This window comes from Pteronotus mesoamericanus, unplaced genomic scaffold (genome assembly GCF_021234165.1).
Source record: "Pteronotus mesoamericanus isolate MK-2021 breed Mesoamerican mustached bat unplaced genomic scaffold, CSHL_Meso_final contig_73, whole genome shotgun sequence".
NCBI lineage: Eukaryota > Metazoa > Chordata > Mammalia > Chiroptera > Mormoopidae > Pteronotus > Pteronotus mesoamericanus.
The window spans coordinates 9,782,961-9,803,311 of record NW_026555245.1 but is presented as its reverse complement, the minus strand read 5'-3'; the positions used below and the strand labels follow the sequence as shown (position 1 = coordinate 9,803,311).

General features: G+C 34.5%; 1 protein-coding gene across 3 annotated transcripts in view; it reads left to right on the top strand.

The window, feature by feature from the left end:
• Nucleotides 1-20,351, top strand: part of VPS13A (vacuolar protein sorting 13 homolog A) — a 217,821-nt gene that overhangs the window by 129,465 nt on the left and 68,005 nt on the right. For 2 of the 3 annotated variants that reach the window (XM_054583003.1, XM_054583006.1), the window contains exons 40-49: nucleotides 5,026-5,118; nucleotides 5,459-5,815; nucleotides 7,128-7,229; nucleotides 8,500-8,658; nucleotides 8,868-9,123; nucleotides 10,489-10,649; nucleotides 16,937-17,040; nucleotides 17,375-17,657; nucleotides 19,516-19,911; nucleotides 20,176-20,280. In XM_054583003.1, the coding sequence (XP_054438978.1) occupies nucleotides 5,026-5,118; nucleotides 5,459-5,815; nucleotides 7,128-7,229; nucleotides 8,500-8,658; nucleotides 8,868-9,123; nucleotides 10,489-10,649; nucleotides 16,937-17,040; nucleotides 17,375-17,657; nucleotides 19,516-19,911; nucleotides 20,176-20,280 (2,016 nt within the window). The remainder of the gene's footprint in view (nucleotides 1-5,025; nucleotides 5,119-5,458; nucleotides 5,816-7,127; nucleotides 7,230-8,499; nucleotides 8,659-8,867; nucleotides 9,124-10,488; nucleotides 10,650-16,936; nucleotides 17,041-17,374; nucleotides 17,658-19,515; nucleotides 19,912-20,175; nucleotides 20,281-20,351) is intronic. The other variant, XM_054583005.1, reaches the window with a different exon arrangement.

Here is a 20,351-nt window from a genome sequence, read left to right as displayed (position 1 = left end):
GAATAGTCTGAGAAGGACAGGGGTTAGCTCTTCCTTAAATGTTTTGTAAAATTCTCCTGTGAAACCGTCCAGCCCTGGGCTTTTGTGTGCCGGGAGTTTCTTGATTACTGCTTCAATTTCCCCAGCTGTTATCGGTCTGTTCAAGCTTTCTGTTTCTTCCTCCTTCAGTGTTGGAAGATTATACTTTTCTAAAAATTTGTCCATTTCATCAAGATTTTCAAATTTCTTGGCATATAATTGCCCATAGTAGTGTCTGACGATCCTTTGTATTTCTGTGGTATGAGTTGTTATTTCTCCTCTTTCGTTTCTGATATTATTAATTTGGGTCCTCTCCCTTTTATTCTTGATGAGTCTGCTTAAAACCTTGTCAATTTTATTTATCTTTTCAAGAACCAGCTTCTGGATTGGTTGATCCTCTGAATTATTCTTTTCATCTGTATGTCATTCAGTTCTGCTCTAATCTTGACTACTTCCTTCCTTCTACTTGCTCTGGGATTTATTTGTTGTTGTTTCTTCAGTTCTTGAAGTTGTAGTGTTAGGTCTTTTATTTGAAATGTTTCTGTCTTTTTTAGGTAAGCCTGTATTGCTATGAACTTCCCTCTCAGGACCGCCTTTGCTGTGTTCCATAGGTTTTGGACTGTTGTCTGTTCATTTTCATTTGTTTCCAGAAATGTTCTGATTTCTTCTCTTATCTCATTATTGACCCATTCATTGTTTAATAGTCTACTGTGCAGTCTCCATGAGTTTGCAAGTTTTTGAAGTTTCTCTTTGAGGTTGATTTCCAATTTCAAGGCCTTGTGGTCTGAGAAAAAGTTTGGTATTATTTCAATTTTCCTGAATTTGCTGAGGTTTGCTTTGTGTCCTATCATGTGGTCTATCTTTGAAAGCCTGCCATGAGCATTTGAAAAGAATGTGTATTTTTCTTCTTTGGGATGTAAGGTTCTATATATGTCAGTTAAGTCTCTTTGATTCGGTGTGTCATTCAGCGCCACAATATGTTTATTAATGTTTTGTTTGGAAGATCTGTCCATTTTTGACAGTGGGGTGTTGAAATCCCCTACTATCAGTGTGTTGCTGTCTATATCTTTTTTGAAATCATCCAACAATTTCCTTATAAACTTGGGGCTCCTATATTGGGAGCATATAGGTTTACAATGTTTATGTCTTCCTTATAGATTCTTCCTTTAAGTATTATAAAATGCCCCTCTGGGTCTCTTTTTAAGGCCTTTGTTTTGAAATCTACTTTGTCTGATACAAGTATGGCAACCCCGGCCTTTTTCTCATGCCCATTTGCTTGGAATATTTTTTTCCATCCCTTAACTTTCAATCTGTGTAGGTCTCTTGCCCTGAGGTGGATCTCTTGTAGGCAGCATATGTGTGTGTCATGTTTTCTTATCCATTCAGCTACCCTGTGTCTTTTTATTGGGGCATTTAGTCCATTCACATTGAGAGATATTACTGATAGAAACTTAGTCATCTTTTCTCTTTGTACCTGTGTTCCTGTCTCTCTCATTCTTTTCCTTCATCTGCTTAAACCAGTCCCCTTAGCATATCTTGGAGTGCTGGTTTGGTAGAGATGTATTCTTTTAGCCTTCTCTTGTCTGGGAAACTCCGTATTTCCCCTTCTATTTTAATTGAGAGCCTTGCTGGGTAGAGCAGCCTTGGCTGTAGTTATGCTTTTCATGACTTGGAATATTTGTTGCCATTCCCTTCTGGCTTGTAGTGTTTCTGTTGAGAAGTCAGCTCCTAGGCGTATCGGGGCCCCCTTGTATGTTACTTTCTCCTTCTCCCTTGCTGCCTTGAGGATTCTCTCTTTGTCTTTGACATTTGCCATTTTAATGATGATGTGTCTTGGAGTGGACCTCTTTGAGTCCCTCTTGAGTGGGGTCCTCTGTGCCTCCTGGATCCATGAGAGCCTTTCTCTCCTCAAAGTAGGGAAATTTTTCATCATTACTTTTTCGAGGAGGTTCTCTATCCCTTGCTCCTCTTCTTCTCCTTCTGGTATCCCTATTATACAGATATTATTGCGTTTCAGGTTGTCCTGCATTTCCCTAAATGCCTCTTCAGTCTTTTTTGAGTCTTTTTTCCATTTCTTGTTCTTTCTGAGAGCTTTTTTCTACCTTATCCTCCATCTCACTGATTCGATCCTTGGCTTCATCCAGCCTGCTTTGGATTCCTTCTACTGTGTTCTTCAATTCAGAAATGGTATTCTTCATATCCTCTTGTGTCTTCTTGATAGTTTCTATGTCCTTTTCCAGGTTGATATAATTTGTTGTAAGATCCTGATAGTTTCTCTACAGTTTCTCATAGTTATCTTTGAGCTGGCTGAGCTCATTGAGCTTCCTTAGAACCATTGTTTTGAATTCAGTATCTGATAGTGGCCTTGACTCTATTTCATTTAGCTCTCTCTGTGGGGAGTCCCCTTTTCCACTTATTTGGGGGGAACTTGTTTTTCTTCCCATTTTTGTGAGAGTCTGTTAAGTAATTTACTTATTTTTTTATTTATTTTTGCCTCTGCTTCAATTGGGCTGTCTAGATTTCCTGACTTTGTGGATTAAACTTCTATGGTAGTAGGTGGGTCTTTTTATTTACTTATTTATTTATTTATTTATTTTTCACTTTACTTTTCTTTCTGGGCCTGCCTCTGATGATGTCAGTTGTTGACCCTATATGACCTTGGGTTGTTTGTTTGAGCCTTCCAGGGGTCTACTGTCTGTGTCTGACTCATGCTTGGGGCAGCTCTGTGACCCCTTCGGTCAGGGATGGACTATTTTTTGGGATCTCTTTGCACTCTCATGCAGGCTCCTTGATCGCGCTCCCGGCCCGGCAGGATACCCTGCCCGCCTGGGGTCTCGCGTGCTTTCCCCAGCCCAGGGGGCGTATTCACAACCTCAGGTACTCGTCTGGCCCCCCTGGCCGGCAAGCTCCCTGGCACTGGTCAGTTTAGGGTCTTCTATTGTGTGTTTTCCACGCATTTGGCTCTTTGGGTGCGTTGCTTGCCCTTGCCAAATGGGGACTATGGAAATGGGAGAAGTCAGCTCCAGGACTCTCCAGTTAACCCTGTGTCCGGTCTCTCCTCCAGGGACTCTGGGCACCTCTGTGACCCCTTCGGCCCGGGATCTACTAATTTTGTGAGCCGTTCCACAATCACGGGCTGGGCGGGTCAATTTACGCCTGCCCTTGCCGCTCTGTGCACTCCTTTACAGGCCATATCAGTGCCAATCTGTGGGGGGCCTTGCAGGCCGGTGCAGCCATTCGCCAACCGTCGCCGATCACTCGGCGCAAGTGTGCGCGCCTGCACTGGTTGGTTTTGGGGTGTCTGTGTGTGCTTTTCGGCTTTTGGCTCTTTGGGGGTGTGGCCTCTTCCCGTATAGTGGAGACTATGGCAAGGAGAAGGAGTCGGGACTCCCCGATTCCTCCTCCCATTCTTTTCCCAACGCCTCCGTTTCTAGTCTCTCCTCAGGGGTCTCTGGGCAGTTCCGTGACCCCTTCGGCCAAGGATCCACCCCCTGTGCGGACTGCGTTTCAATCGCAGGCAGTCTGGTTCATGCGCGCCCCGCTTCTGCCTCTTTGGGGGTTTGCCTTTCCAGCCCACAGTGGAGACTACAGAACGGGGAGGGAGTCGGGACTCCTCGGTTCCTCCTCCTGTTCTTTCCCCAATGCCTCCGTCTCCAGTCTCTCCTCAAGGCTCTCCCAGCCAGTCTGCACTTAGCCCCACAGCTCACACGTGCACAAGCTGTGTGCAGAGCGCACAAAAGGCAGGTTAACTGATTCCCTCATGCCTGAGCGAGATGGTAGCTGCAGAGTGGGAGGCGCGCCATCACTGGGGCTCCACTGGCTGCCGTGTCAGTTCTCTTCACAAAGTTTTCCTCACCAGTCTTTTCCCAGGCACCAGCCCACCCTGCTGCCACCTCTACCCAGAGATCAAGGAGGGTGGCTGCCTCTGCAATTTTTGCGTTGGCCCTTTAAATGTCTCTTTGCATCCCCAGCCACCTGTCTCTGGCAGAGAGCGCCCCTAGGCTTTTCGGGGTTGCGTTTTGTCTGTATTTTCTTGGTTTTAGCTGCTGTCGTTTAGGGGTCCCTGTTTATGATTCAGACCCCGTTCTTCTCAGGGGGAAGCTAGCTCGCCGTTTCAATTGTCCCTCTGGTGCCAGTGCCCGTGGGCACCCAGCCCACCCTCTCGAGCCTCCACCGCACTTCTCACCCGTTGGGATGTGTGAGATTCGAATCCACTGTCCGCAGCTCCAAGGCTCCTCTCCCACTATCGTTCCATTGTTTTCCAGGTGATTACTCCACTATTTAGTCGCAATTCCAGTTTGGTCTCTGGAGGAGGTCAGCGTGACTCCCATTCACTCCTCCGCCATCTTCCACTCCCAGATTTTGGGTTTTTAAATCAATGAGAGATACAGATGAAATAGATGTATAATGAGATACAGACTTATATAATGTGATTTTGGACTTTGGGGTATAACGGGATGAGGCTGTTAAGAACTCTAGAAGGAGGTGAATATATTTTGTGTTTGGGAGGAGTATGAGTTTCTGGGTGCTAGAGAGCAGAATCCTGCTTACCAGAGTTAGGGAAAACTCATAATTTATTACTACATTAAGGATTATTTAGCAAGTCTAATGTATTTGCAATCCTTCCATCTCATCTTTTGTAGCTTTTTCTATATAGATTAATTTATTTCATTGTAATTTTATAATGGAAGAAATACCATGATAAAGTTTTTATTTTAGTAAGTAAAATAAAATGTTTAATACAAGTTTTATATATTTATATGTTTATATATTTGAGGATATTTAAGAAATCCTATTTATTGTTTTATTAATACTGCTGTTAATACTTCCTAATGTAAATAATGATTGAATAAAGAGGATAATTAAGTATATTATTAAGTCACTTGTTTTTCAACAGTTTTGACTAACTTGTTTATTTAATATAGTTAGCTATTACTAGGAACGTATTTAAATAAAAATATTGTAAGAGCAGTGATAATTTAGTGGTATTGATTTTTTTCCTCACAGGTGTTGCAGCCCTGTGACTTGTTCTACCAAGCTACTCAGATAGGGAGAGATCCACAAGTCATTGATATATCAGTAAAATCTCTGACACTAAAGGTAAGTTAAAATGTAGTCAGTTATGTAGATCTTTAGTGAACTTTAAAAAAATAATAAATGCTAGAAACAAGCAATTATTATAGCAAGTCTTTTAACTGTTAAATAAAAACTATATTTTAAAAATATGTTAATATCTATAAGATTCACATAAATATCTTAATTGAAATTATGATAAAAAATTTTGTAGGCAATGAATTGTATTTGTTTTAATGGTAGTATAGAATTATTTCAACATTAATTACTCATGATCTTTCAGCAAATATATTTAGTTTTTTTGAAGTATGTATATTTATAAGTGGTATGAGTAGATTTTTTATTGATTTAATTTTTTTCTCCTTAGGTTTCACCAGTTATCATAAATACCGTGATTACCATAACTTCAGCACTCTATACAACTAAGGAAACTATCCCACAAGAAACTTCTTCTTCTACAGCACATTTATGGGAAAAGAAGGATATAAAGAATTTAAAAATGTGGTTTCTTGAAGAACCAAATGAAGTTCAAAATATAGCTCCCACAACTGAATTAGTTCCCAAAGGAGAGAGAATAAAAATGAACATTGATTCTATTTTTATAGTTCTTGAGGCTGGAATTGGTCATAGAACAGTGCCTATGCTTTTGGCAAAATCATGTTTTTCAGGGGAAGGCAAAAACTGGAGTACCCTCATAAATCTCCACTGTCAGCTAGAGCTAGAAGTAAGCATATGTAGTATTTTTTCTATGTTTTATAACAAATAATGCTATGCATGGAGTATTTTGAGAATCTTATTTAAATACTTAAGCATTATAAATATAATGTTGGCTCCCAAAACTTTTGGAAGAAAGTTTATAAATTTGTGCCTTTGATATAGTTTTATGTATATAGTAAGTCATCACTAAATGTCATTGATAGGTTCTTTGACTTTAAGTAGAAGGACAAATAACAGAACCAGTTTTACTAAAGCAATTGGTATGAACAAGAGTGAAATTTCTATAACATCTCATTGGTGTTATAATAAAACAATGTTGAACAAAAAACATTTGAGGGTCTGCTATACATTACTTTTAGACTACTTATCCACATTAAGCATTAAGCTTATGTTTCAGTTGATTTTATAGACCATTGTTGATTAGACTCAAAATTCTTTTTTTTAAGTAAATTGAATTTAAAATGAATTTATGAATTAAAGTTTTTTAAAAGAAAAATAAACTATTTCTGAATCTCTTCTGAAAGAGTATTATAAAGAATTAAGGATATGTCTTATACTTATATAATGCAGAATTTTTATATTCTAGTGAGAATCTATTAAGATCTTACAGATTTTTGTGAGAGTACTTTATGTAAGAAGTATTTCCTTGAATGAACATATATTTTGCTTTAGACTTTATAGAATCATCCAGAGGTACTTTGGTTTAAATTATTAATCAAATTTATGTTTAATGGAACCTAATCTGATAATCTACCTTTTATCAAAAAAAGGAGAGATTAGTAGTAGATCTGCTCTGTTATTTTTGTTGATACAGTTTTATATTAATAGAGATAGAAATGACTGGCTAGATTACAAATGTTCAAATTATAGCTAGAATTCTGTATATTTTCCAGAGAATTTAATCTAAGGTGTCCAGGAAGTTCAGAGAATTCAAATAAATAAACACTCATTGAATCTATGTTACTTGCCTTTGAAGGCTTTTTGAAAAGTCAGTGGAGGTAGACAGCCATGTTAAAAAGTCTATCATATATGATAAACGAACACAGTTTTTTATTTTTAGCCTGGCCAGCAAGTCAAAGAAAGATTACTAAAAGAGACTTTTATCTGGATTAAATTATAAAGACAACTATGAAGTTAACCAGGTGAGGAAAGCGCTGAGGGAGTGAGTGTGTGTAGGAAACTAATGAACGATACATAGGATGGTTTTCATATAGGAGAAATAGCACAGCCAAAAGGAATGGTAGTGAGAAACAACATGGAATGTCATTGTAACAAATACCAGAATGCCTAATTTAAAAAATTAAAAATTCTCTCTATAGGTGCATTATTACAATGAAATGTTTGGTGTATGGGAACCTTTGCTTGAACCCTTAGAAATTGATCAGACTGAGGAATTTAGACCGTGGAATCTTGGAATCAAGGTATATTTGAATTCTAAAAATTTTTCGGAAAATGAGGATGTCTATACCACACAAAACACATTAATTTTAATCACAAGAAAGTTTAGCTTTTCTCATTATGAGCCTTGCGGTGTGCTTCCCTGCTTGACCTCAGAATGTAATTTTCAAACCTGAGGTCAATGCCCATCTATGCTTTTCTAATACAAAGAATTATATAACATTTATTATGTACTAGACACTGTCTAAATGAAGTACTTTTGTCTTCACTCTTAGAACAACCATCTGAAGAATATGCAGTTTTTAACTTTATGACAATGTGAGAAGACTGAGACTAGAGAGGGACTTTGCTAAAGTAATGATATGCATACTTTCAAAGTGGAGGAAGTGGGGTGCAATTCTGGCTCTAGAGTCCCCACGCATACTAAAATGCCACTGGCATCTTGTAGGTTGTTGTTTATCCTATGTTTCCTTTGTCTTCTGAAGGATGGGTATATGGAAAAAATATATTATTTGTTTGAAATATGTTATGCATTTATGTAAGCATAAGAATCAGGACCTTCAGGTGGAAGAAATTGTGCTTCTGAAGTAAGTGATTGCAGAATTACTAGTATGTTTCTTTAGTAATGAAGATTCAGGCAACCTGCAGACAGGTTTTCAGGGGTTTAAAGCCATTTAAGTTAACAACAAAAGTGACTAGCTTGGCACGTTCAGCTTTTTGCAGCAGATCACTACATTTGATTTAACACATTTTAGATAAAGGATTGGTAAAGGAACTTATTTGGTGGTTTTTAGGTTGGAATATATTTGTGGGCACTAGATCTGTGAATCCTAAAAAGAAGGAGCTAGTTTGCTTCTTTCTGGGTTCTAGTGGCACTGTTCTGCAGCTGTTGTTGTACTTTGTAAGTCCCTGATTTTCTGTTCTTTGTTTATAACACGACCAAGTCCCAAAAGACTTTTCTCACTCTGAATTTTCATGTGCAGTGAAGTATGTGCTTTTCATTTTCATTCTGACCCCACATGCATTTAGTAATTTTCACTTTTTTCTTCTAAAATGTTACTGTCATTTTAGTGTCACTGAAGATGAGAATTTTTCTTCTAATACTGCTCCTGTGCTATGTGACTTTAGTTGGCCAATAGCCAAGTAATTCTAGTAAGGCAGTGGAACTGATAAAATATTTTGATGTTTTTAATGTTATTGGGATTTGTCTAAAGTTTGCCCTTTGCAAAATGAGTTATATTGTGCTCTTAAGAACAAATTTTCCTTATATTTCTATAACTTATGTCATTTTAGATGAAAAAGAAAGCAAAACAGGCCATTGTTGAATCAGACGCTGAAGAAGAAAATTACAAAGTGCCAGAATATAAAACTGTTATCAGTTTCTATTCAAAAGACCAACTAAATATTACATTATCCAAATGTGGTATTGTAATGTTAAATAATTTAGCCAAGGTAAGAAAAGACATTTGAAACGTTAAATGTATCTGTACTAGTCTGAGTTAACCCTTTTCTTTTTTTTTTCCTTTCTTTTCCTTTCTTTTCTTGAGTCAACTAGGTTTTTAAAAAAATCAGTTATTTTTCATATACCCATTAGGGTTCTGCTTGTCATTTAGTTTTCCACATTTCATTTTAATTTACTTACAATAATTCTTCCTTATTAGGCATTTACAGAAGCTGCCACTGGATCTTCAGATGTCTTCATAAGGGATCTAGCGCCCTTTATGATTTTAAATTCTCTTGGACTTACCATCTCTGTTGCACCAAGTGATTCTTTTAGTGTACTCAACGTTCCAATGGCAAAATCATATGTATTGAAAAATGAGGAGAGTTTAAGTATGGACTATGTCCGAACAAAAGACAGTGATCATTTCAATGCAATGACCAGCCTAAGCAGCAAACTTTTCTTCATTCTTCTTAGTAAGTGAATTATCTTCCTATAGCTTTAATTTCTTTTCAGTTATATTTTACATTCCATTTTACTCATTTATACTATCTTACAAGTTTTTTAAACTCCTCCTAATATGTAGGGAGTTTTGTTTCTTCCTTTGCAGGTCTTTGGTTTCTGTTGTCATTATATTTTCATATGTCAAATTCTAACTTTCTTTATTCACTGCTTTATTTATAGCATGGTAATTTATTACTTTATATTTTTTGGAGGAAAAATATTAGATCATTGTTACTCAGCTTTTACAGATTATAGATACTGATGGTGGTTGTTTTAACCACCTTTGGTATAACTCAGTAGTATTCCACCAGTGCAGCTGAATGAATTCAAAATAAGGTTTGAATTTATGGAAATGGCACATTGTAATAGTTTTGGAGTTTGTAAATGGTTTTTATGTTATGCCTACTGAGGCAAAAAATTTTTTGTCCTTTCTGCTTCCCAGAAGTTTTTCATTTTCATGAGAAGGGAAAGTAAATAAACTTTAAGTTATCATAAAATATCTACTCATTATGAAATTAAACAGCCCCAAAGCCTTGCCCGCACCACTTTCTGATGTTTTGATATTTAAATAGTTAAGGTGAAGGGTATTTGAAAGGTAATTGGACATTGGATAGGAGTACCAAAACTGGTAATTAGTGTTTTCTCCTAGTCAAGAAATGATGCACAACTGTGGCTAAGTTTCAGGTGTTGTCCAAGCATTGTCAGTGAGTTGTCCTCATCAGTTTTACCTCTGTTTGATTTTAACTTAACATTCTTATGGAATGGAGTGATGGGATTAATGTAAATAATACTTCACCCCAATACAGTGTATGTATGTATATTATATAAATGTATATAAAATATTGTTTCATCAAATCCTGGATATCACAGTGTCATGTGTTGAAAAAATTAAAGACGGAAAAAATTGCAACCACCCCGATAATTTCCAGTAATTGCTTGAAGGTATTAGGCTCTGGTTATTATAACAGCAGACCAGAGATCACTTTTCTTTTATTTTATAATAATTCTCATTAGTTATTTTGAAAAGCTTTGAGAAACTTTTGTTCATAGTTGCTGTCTTAGGTCCAACTACTGAATGAGTTTCTTTTTTCAATTAAAAATGTTTTTGGTAAAAAGCTTTGAAACTTTTAGATGAATGTGGTGGAAATGCATTGTGGTTTCTTAGAATATTCCTTGGTATACATTATGTCTATACAAAGAAATACCCTTTGTATAGTTTTAAATCCAAAGGCTTAAGTAACTTTAAGAAATCATCTGATGTTTCTGATACTTAACATCTATCTAAAATTAATGTATGATTTATAATAAAAATTTTCAAACATGTATATTCAATTTAGCACCTGCCAATCACTCTACTGCTGATAAAATTCCTTTAACAAAAGTGGGACGCAGACTGTACACTGTAAGACACAGAGAGTCTGGAGTGGAAAGATCTATTGTTTGTCAAATCGATACAGTGGAAGGAAGTAAGAAGGTAACAGTTCGCTCCCCTGTGCAGGTACGAGATGATGCTGCTTTTTGTAGGGTTATATGCATATTTATGTGCTAATAGAACAAAACTGAAGCAAATTACTACCAAAAGAATACAAATTATAGTAGGAAAACAGCAAATATCAAAAAGAAGAGTCATTACTAGTAATTGTAATACTTTAATATGAGCAGGCATAGGATTTTGTTCAGTGTACTTATAATTTTTTATAGGACTATTTTGTAAAATCTTTTTGGAGCATTTAAAAAAAATTCTAATGTTTTGTTTGGGGTTTTGTAGTATGTATATATCCTTTTGTTTTAATTAAAGAATGTGGTGAGAAAATTTTTATAGCTTTAATGAGGTAAAATCGGTGTACAATAAGTTGCATACATTTAAAGTTGAGGAGTTTGACATCTATGAAACCTTTGTCACAGCCAAGGTACTCAACATATTTATCTTCCCAAAACATTTCCTTTCTCCCTGCTTCCCATTCCCAGGCATCCACTGACATGTTCTCATTGTGCATTAGTTACCCAATATAGAATTTTATATAAAGGAAATGGGAGTACAAAATGGAGTCTTGCTTCTTTTACTAGGCATAATTTTGTATGTACCAGCTTTTGTTATTAGTGTTGTTACATGCAGTTGGCTGTTGAACAGTAATCTGTAATGTGGACATACATACCACATACCATTTTGTCTATGATATGAGGTAAAGGGTTGAAGTTCATTTTTTTCTGTATGGCTGGCTAATAAGTTGTTCTAAACAAGATTATTTTTGTTTGGTTAAATTGCCTTGATGCTTTTATCAAACATAAATGACCATATCTGTGTAATTTCTTTCTGAACTTTCTATTATGTTTTATTGCTGTTTATCTTCATGCCAATACCACACTCTCTTGATTATACTTTACCCTGAATTTTGAAATTGGATAGTACAAGTTGTTCAATTTTGTTCTTTTTGGAGGTTGTTTGGACTACTCAGTCATTTCCATTTACATTTTTGACTCAGGTTTTCAATTTTTATTCAAAAATTTGGACAAAAATGGCATTTTTACATAATAACTTCTAATTTTTCATTATTAGGGGAAGTACAGTTGATTTTTATATTAACTATTGCAAACTTACTATTTGTACTGTTTAGTTCTAGTGCTTTTTTATGTATAGCTACGCTGTCTATAAAGGCATTTTTACATCTTTTTCCTAATCTGGATGCGCATTATTTTATTCTATTTTTTGCTAGCCAGAACCTTCAGTACAATTTGAATGGGAATCATAAAAGCAGATATTTTTGCCTTCTTCTAAATTTTAGTGTAAAAGTTTTCACTCTTTTACCATTAAATATGTTTTGGGGGTTTTGTTTTGTTTTTTTTTTTTAGATGCCCTTTCTCAAGTTGAAAATACTCCCTTCTGTTCCTAGTTTGGTGATAGTTTTTATCAGGATTTTGTCAAATGATTTTGTGTTTATTGAGAGGATCTTTTTTGAAAATGTTAATACTGTTGATTTTTAATTGTTCTATTAAATAAGATTTGATTGATTTTTAAATGTTAAGTCAACCTTGCATTGACAGTGTAAATATCAGTTGGTCATGAAGTATTATTAACATTTCAATGCATTGTTGGATTGATTTGCTAAAATTATGGTCAGAGAATTAGTGTTTATGTTCATAAGAGATACTGACCTAGAGTTTTCTTACAACATTTTCTTTTTGTGAGGGTTTTTAAATATAGTTTCACTTCATTTTATGTGTAAATGCCGTTCAGGCTATCTGTTCTCAAGTGAGCTCTTCTAGAAATTTAAAGTCTTTCATGAAATTTCTCCATGAATTATTTTCATTTTTATTTCAACTTTATGTTTTAAGTCATTTTCCCTGGGTATAGAAATCTAAATTGATAGGCTATTTTTTCATACTTTTGAAGAATTTTTTCCACTGTTGACTGGATTACATTGTTTTTGACCAGAGTCTGCTTTAATTTTTTTTTTTTCCCTTTTCCCCTGCCCACCCCTCCCTCCTTCCCTCTTGTCTCTGTTGGTTTCTTTTCCTTTCAGTGTTGCTGGTCTTATTTTCCTTGCATCTTTGCTTTGTTGGTTAGGTGCCGCTTATAGGTGAGATCATATGGTATTTGTCTTTTGCACCCTGGCTTATTTCGCTTAGCATAATGCTCTCTAGTTCCATCCATGATGTTGCAGTGTAGTACTTTTTTTATTTCTGCTGCATAGTAGTCCATTGTATAAATGTACCATAATTTTTTGATCCAATCACCTACTGATGGGCATTTTGGTTGCTTCCAACGCTACACTATTGTAAATTGGGCTGCTATGAACATTGGGGTGCATAGGTTCTTGTGAACTGGCGTTTTGGGATTCTTAGGGTATAGTCCCAGCAGGGGAATCACTGGATCAAAAAGCAGTTCCATTTTCAGCTTTTTGAGGAAATTCCACACTGCTTTCCACAGTGGCTGCACCAGTCTGCATTCCCACCAACAGTGTACTAGGGTTCCCTTTTCTCCACAGCCTCGCCAGCACCTGTTGTTTCTTGATCTGTTTATGATGGCCATTCTGACCAGTGTGAGGTGGTACCTCATGGTGGTTTTGATCTTCATTTCTCTGATGGCTAGTGATGCTGAGCATCCTTTCAAATGCCTCTGGGCCCTCTGTATCTCCTCCTTGGAAAAGCGTCTGCCCAGGTCCTTTGCCCATTTTTTGACTGGATCATTTGTCTTCTTGGAGTGGAGTCGAGTGAGATCTTTATATATTTTGGAGATCAAACCTCTATCTGATGTATCATTAGCAAATATATTTTCCCATATGGTTGGCTCCCTTTTCATTTTGCTGATGTTTTCTTTAGCCGTGCAGAAGCTTCTTATTTTGGTGAGGTCCCACTTGTTTATTCTTTCCTTTATGTCCCTTGCTTTAGGAGACATATCGGTGAAAAAATTGCTGTGTGGGATATCTGAGAGTTTCCTGCCAATGTTCTCCTCTAGGACTTTGATGGTGCTGCGACTTATATTTAGGTCTTTTATCCATCTTGAGTTTATTTTTGTGTGTGGTGTCAGCTGATGATCCAATTTCAATTTTTTGCATGTAGCCGTCCAGCTCTCCCAACACCATTTGTTGAAGAGGCTATTATTGCTCCATTTTATGCTCCTGCCCCCTTTGTCAAATATTAGATGCCCATAGAGACCTGGGCTTATTTCTGGGCTTTCTATTCTGTTCCACTGGTCTATGGGTCTGTTCTTGTGCCAGTACCAGATTGTTTTGAGTATAGTGGCTTTGTAGTAGAGTTTGATGTCCAGTATTGTGATCCCTCCTACTTTGTGTTTCTTTCTCAAAATTGCTGAGGCTATTCGGGGTCGTTTATGGTTCCATATAAATTTTTGAAATGTCTGTTCTATTTCTGTGAAATACGTCATTGGTATCTTAATAGGGATTGCGTTGAGTCTATAAATTGCTTTGGGTAGTATCGACATTTTGAGGATATTAATTCTTCCAAACTACGAGCACGGTATATGCTTCCATTTATTTGTGTCTTCCTTAATTTCTTTCTTCAATGTTGTATAGTTTTCTGCATAGAGGTCTTTTACGTTTGGTTAAATTTATTCCTAGGTACTTTATTTTTCTTGTTGCTATATCAAATGGTATTTTTTTTTTCTGATTTCTTCTTCTTCTATTTCATTGCTGGTGTACAAAAATGCCTTTGATTTCTGAATATTGACTTTGTATCCTGCTGTTTTGCCAAATTCACTTATTAGGTTGAGGAGTTTTTTGGTAGAGTCTACAGGGTTTTCTATGTACACTATCATGTCATCTGCAAACAATGATAATTTTACTTCCTCCTTTCCTATTTGGATGCCTTTCATTTATTTTTCTTGTCTTACTGCTATGGCTAGGACTTCCAATACGATGTTGAAAAGAAGCGGTGAAAGCGGACATCCTTGTGATGTTCCCAATCTTAGTGGGAAAGCTTTTAGTTTTTGTCCATTGAGTATGATGTTGACTGTAGGTTTTTCATATATCTGGCTTTTATTACATTGAAGAATGCCCCATTTACTCCCATTTTTTTTTTACATTTTATTTTTACATTTGCTATTTCATGAAAAGGTTTGATATTTTCTTTATATACATTTAAGATTTTTTTTCCTTTTTCACTGGTTTTAAGTAATTTGGTTGTGATGACTCTTAATGCAGCTTACTTCATGTTTCTTGTACTTGGGTTTATTACATTTCTTTAATCTGTGAATTTACAGTTTTTATTAACTTCAGAAAGTTTTTGCCTGTTCTTCAAATTTTTTAAATGTTTTCCCCCTCTTCTCTCTACTAACCACAGTTAGGTATATATTAGAGTTTTAAACCTGCCCCACAGCTTACTAATGCTCTGTTCATTTTTTCTTTCAGTTTTTTCTTCCTTATGTTTCTGTTTAGTTTCTATTGTTATGTCTTTAAGTTCAGTTTTCTTTTTCAAAGTCCAGTCTTTCCTTATTTCCATCCAATATATTTTTATCTCTAGAATTTCAATTTGCAATTTTATCTATATTTTCTTTGTCTTTTATTAATACCCTCAGTCATTCCCCCAGCTTTGAACATATCAAATATAGTTGTTTTAATGTCCTTGCTACTAATTCTGTCATGTGTATTATGTATGATTTGTTTCCTTCTATTTTTATTATATTATGGGTAATTAAAAATTTTGTGCAGTAATTTTTTTTATTGGATGCCTAAACTTGTGAATTTTACCTTGCTGGATGTTTTATATATTTGTATTTCTTCATGTATTCTTGAACTTTATTCTCCAGTGCACCTTTGTTAGAAGGTGTTCCTTTTAGTCTTTATTTTTAAACTTTTTGTGTGGGGCTTGAGTACCTTTCAGTCCAGGGCTAATTTTGCCCCACTAGTTACTGCAACTAATACTTTGTATCCTAAACAAGGTTTTACCACTTTGGGTGGTGAGAAAAGGAACTGTTTTCAGCGCCAGAGATTGTTCTTCCTGCCCCTTTTAGGTAGATCTTACCAAGCCTTTAGACAGTTCCTCCTGTGCACGTGCTGATCAGTACTGAACTGAAGTCTTGAGAGTAGGGCATACTCTTAAATCTCACAAATTTCCTCTCTGCAGCTTTCACCTCTCCTTTCAGTGCTCTCCTCTGTCACGCAGTGGGTTAAACCACACTGACTTTCCAAAATGTTCATCTCTCTAATTTAGACAGCCTTGGCTCTGTTTCACTTCTTCCCTATACAGTAGCCTATAAACTCTCTAGGCAGTAAGCTAGGAGAATTTTAGGGCTTTTATTGGTCACTTTTGTTTATATTTTTTCTTTTCTGTTCTGCTTATTACCCAGTATCTGAAAATTATTGTTTAATATACAATTCCCCCTCCCCCAGAGTCTAGTTGTTTAGGTTTGGGAGGTGTATCTGGTTCCTATTTTTCCGTTATGGCTAAAAACAGAAGTTCCTTTTGTTTCATGTATGATTTATAACTTTTAAAAGATGACTGTTGGGCTGTTTTCATTCTGGTTGATTTTAAAAATTTCATTAAATAGTTAAACATTAATTTTAAGTTTCTTATAGATACTTATGGAAATCAAAATGTAGTTTTATGGCTTTAAATTGGTGGTGCAAACAATATATCTAGAGATAAAATATAGTGAAGTTAAGACTATTCATTTAATCTTATTTCTCACTCAGTGTGTTATATATTTTGGTATGAATTTTTAATTAATAAGATTTTAGTAAGATATAGAAAGATAAAAAAATAGCTTTCTAACCAATTTGTTTTTTCCTTCCAAAGGTAACTGTACTGTTTGTAGGTTTATTAGATAATATGTATGTAATCAAAATTGTGTTACCTTAGATCACTGTTGTATCACTGCTCATTGGATGAGATACCCTCCATACACTGTATCTCATCCAATGCATAACAGAGAAGAGCGATGTAAAAAGGCGAGCATTTCCCAGCTTGAGGCTGTTATTTACTTTGTCATATAAATATTTAAAATTTTGATGTAATAATTTTTCCTGTGAACTTTTTCTACTATTTCTGTATAAAGAAGTTATTACTTACCTCAAAGTCAAGAAGATACTACTTATTTCTTTCTAGAATTTTTAAAGTTTTGTTTTCTGAGATTCTTTTTCTATAAAACTATCAATTTTTCTTGAATTTCTAGGATAAATAACTGCATGTTTGTTTCTTTTCTAACATGTAAGCAAGGTAAATATTACTGCATAATACTTTTGTTGGGATATTTAGATTGAATATATTTTAAATGTCTTTATTTTATTAGATTAATAATACTAAATATTATTTGTTTTTCTTTCCCAGATTAGAAATCATTTTTCAATCCCACTTTCAGTTTATGAAGGAGATACTTTATTGGGAATGGCTACACCTGGAAATGAATTTAACATACCATTAGCATCTTACCGGTGATTCTTCTTTATCTTTCTTCTTTTTGTTTGCTCTGTGGTCTCATATAGAATTTTTAGTTTCCAATTTGGTAGGGATATCTACATATATTGTAAACATACATTTAAGACATTAAGTTTATAAGAAAATTATTCTTCTCTTAAAAACTATATAACTTCATTAGTTTCCTGAAAGATGAAGATATCTATCATCAATCTTAACCTATCTCTAAGACTGTGAAAATATAAAAATGTATTATAACAGTATGGAGGGAGGTACTAAAGCTGTAATCATATAATTTAATGTGTCTTCTTTAAAAGCATTTCAACGCATATTGTTTAATCTTTTATGCAGATCACTGCTTTATCTGAAGCCAGAAGACGAGGACTATCAAATGTGTGAAGGAATTGACTTTGAAGAAATTATAAAAAATGATGGCACTTTTATAAAGAAGAAATGTACACCTATAAACCCTTCTAAGAAACCATTTATTATTAATGTTGTCCCAGAAAAAGATAATTTGACATCTCTGTCAGTGTATTCAGAAGATGGTTGGGACTTACCATACCTAATACATTTGTGGCCACCTATCCTACTCCGGAATCTTCTTCCTTACAAAATTGCTTATTATATTGAGGTATTTTGGAATTTTTTAAATGCTTTTGCGCTTTTGATTTTGTAGCTTCTGTTATCTAAAAGTATGAACAATAATTGTTTTACAGCTCTAATAAAAATATTAGTACTGGTGATAGGTAGTACTTCAAATGGAAAGGATATGTTTCAATCATGTATAAAAAGAGGATTAAAAAACATTTGCCATCAATTTACCTCTGAAATTTGGTCACTAAGTTGAATATAAATTATATACACAAATGCGATATGTCATTTTAAAAATATGTATGAAAATAATATAAATTCCTATTAGAAAATTTAGAAAATAGAGAATACTAAAAAAAATGCCTATAATTACATTTTCTGAAGGTAGTACTTCAGATGAAAATACCAATTTAGTTTTAGAATATATATTTTTCAATCTTTTCTAGGCATGTACCTTTCATAATCATACATTAAAAAGATTGATTCTAACTTTTGAAACAAGTATGAGAATTATTATTAAAATTATATTCAAGTACTAGACTTAAACTTAAATGGGAAAAATGCTGCTACATTGTATTATATTATTCTCATATTCTCTGAAAGGATTTTATCCCCTATAAAGATGCTTTTTCTTTTAAGTACTCTGTTTTAACAAATTATATCTGATTCTATTGTAGGATATTCATATTACATTTTCCTTGCTTATCAAATATAAGGGAGTTCTTCATTGTAATCTATTAATTATTTTTTTTGTTGCCTATTAATTATTGGGGTTTACTATATGTATACACTTATAAAAATTTTTCGGAGGGTGAAGATAACATATCTATGATTTAAGAATATCTGTTTTTTCCTATGGTTGGCAGGTATAGTGGTTAAGAATTTGCACTTTTGCTGTCAGGTAGATTTGAGATTTAATTCTAGCTGTATTACTTACAAACTGTATGTCTTTAGGCAGGTTGTATTATCTTTGAATTATTTATCCTAGTTTATAAAATGGGAATAGTAATCAAACTTGCATAATTGGGATATAGGGAAAATCAAATTAAATACCGCATGTAAAGGGTTTAGCACAGTGTCTGGCAGGCATGTGGTTGCCATTTATGCGCCCCTCTAACACCACCACCACTACTCTTCTCTTCTGTGGACGTTAACATGTCATGTGTCAGTAACTTAAATTATTTTTGCTTCAACTACTTTAAAATCTTTCTTATTTGTAACAATAGGAAGCAACCCAGTTAGAAATGCTGGAAAAATTGGTGAATTATCCAGCTGTACCATCTCTGTTCAGTTCTCATAGAACTTTTAATTTGATGCTTTTAGGGAATAGGTTGTTTGCTAGCTTCCAAAAAGCATATGATCAATTTTTAAAAGACAATTAGCTGTGGTATGGAGAAGGGATTAAAGGAGACAAAAATAGAGAGGGTCACAGTGACATGAACTAAGGTAATGGAAGTATGAGTGGAGAGAAATGAACAGTTTTGATAGATATGTAAAACACAAAACAATAATTGGAAATGGGTGATGAGGGATTGTTAAAGATCAAGAATGGGAGTTAGTAGGGATTGTTTTTGGATTGCCATCAGTTTTCTCAGGCATTTTTCATTATTTTTTAGTTTTCAAAACGAAAATCATTAATAGATAAGATTTTTAAAAAGTTTTACTAATTATAGTGTTCTATGCTATCCACGTAGACCATTTTACAAATACAATAACTCATATCTCAAATAATTTACAAAGGTCACATAGTTGGCAGGGTTAGAATTTGAATATAAGTCTTCTGTCTTGTTCTGACAGAAGTATATTTCAAAAGTATTTTGTATAGCATTTGGAATAATTAAATATAATTTTCAGCATATTATTCTGAAATATTAAAAATTTTATGTTTTTTATTACAGGGGAATGAACATAGAGTTTTTACTCTAAATGAAGGATGTTCTGCCCATATTTGTACTGTGCAGTTGGATAAAGCCAAGATACATTTAAAATTACTTGACTATCTTAATCATGATTGGAAAAGTGAATATCATATAAAACCTAATCAACAAGATATCAGTTTCATCAATTTTACCTGTGTTACAGAAATAGAAAAGACTGATTTAGATATTGCTATCCATGTGACTTATAATCCTGGCCAGACAGTTGTGGCATTTCATAGTCCTTATTGGATGGTCAATAAAACTGGTCGAATGTTACAATATAAAGCAGATGGAATTCATCGAAAGCATCCACCTAATTATAAAATGCCAGTTCTCTTTTCTTTTCAGCCCAAGCACTTTTTTAATAACAATAAGGTATGTGAAGTTTTTTATCTTTCATTTTTCTTAGCTATTTATCACTCCTTCCTAGTTTAGAATTTTGAAAAATAAAATATTATGAAACAGGTAGAAATAATATATGTTAAATATTTGAGATTATATAAAGATTGGAATTTCATATTGGGAAAGGTTTAGTGCACTAACAATATAATATTTATACTAAAAAGCAAAAAAAGTTAATTTAGGTAGGAATTTTTAAAGGTACCAAACTTGTAATATGTTTGAAATATTTTTTCCTAGGTTCAGCTTATGGTAACTGACAGTGAATTGTCAGATCAGTTTTCGATTGATACTGTTGGTAGTCATGGAGCTGTTAAATGTAAAGCCCTGAAAATGGAATATCAAGTGAGTTCATTCTGTGCTCATTAAGAAACCTTTATCTAAACCGTGTCTACAGACTTTATTGAGTACTGGAT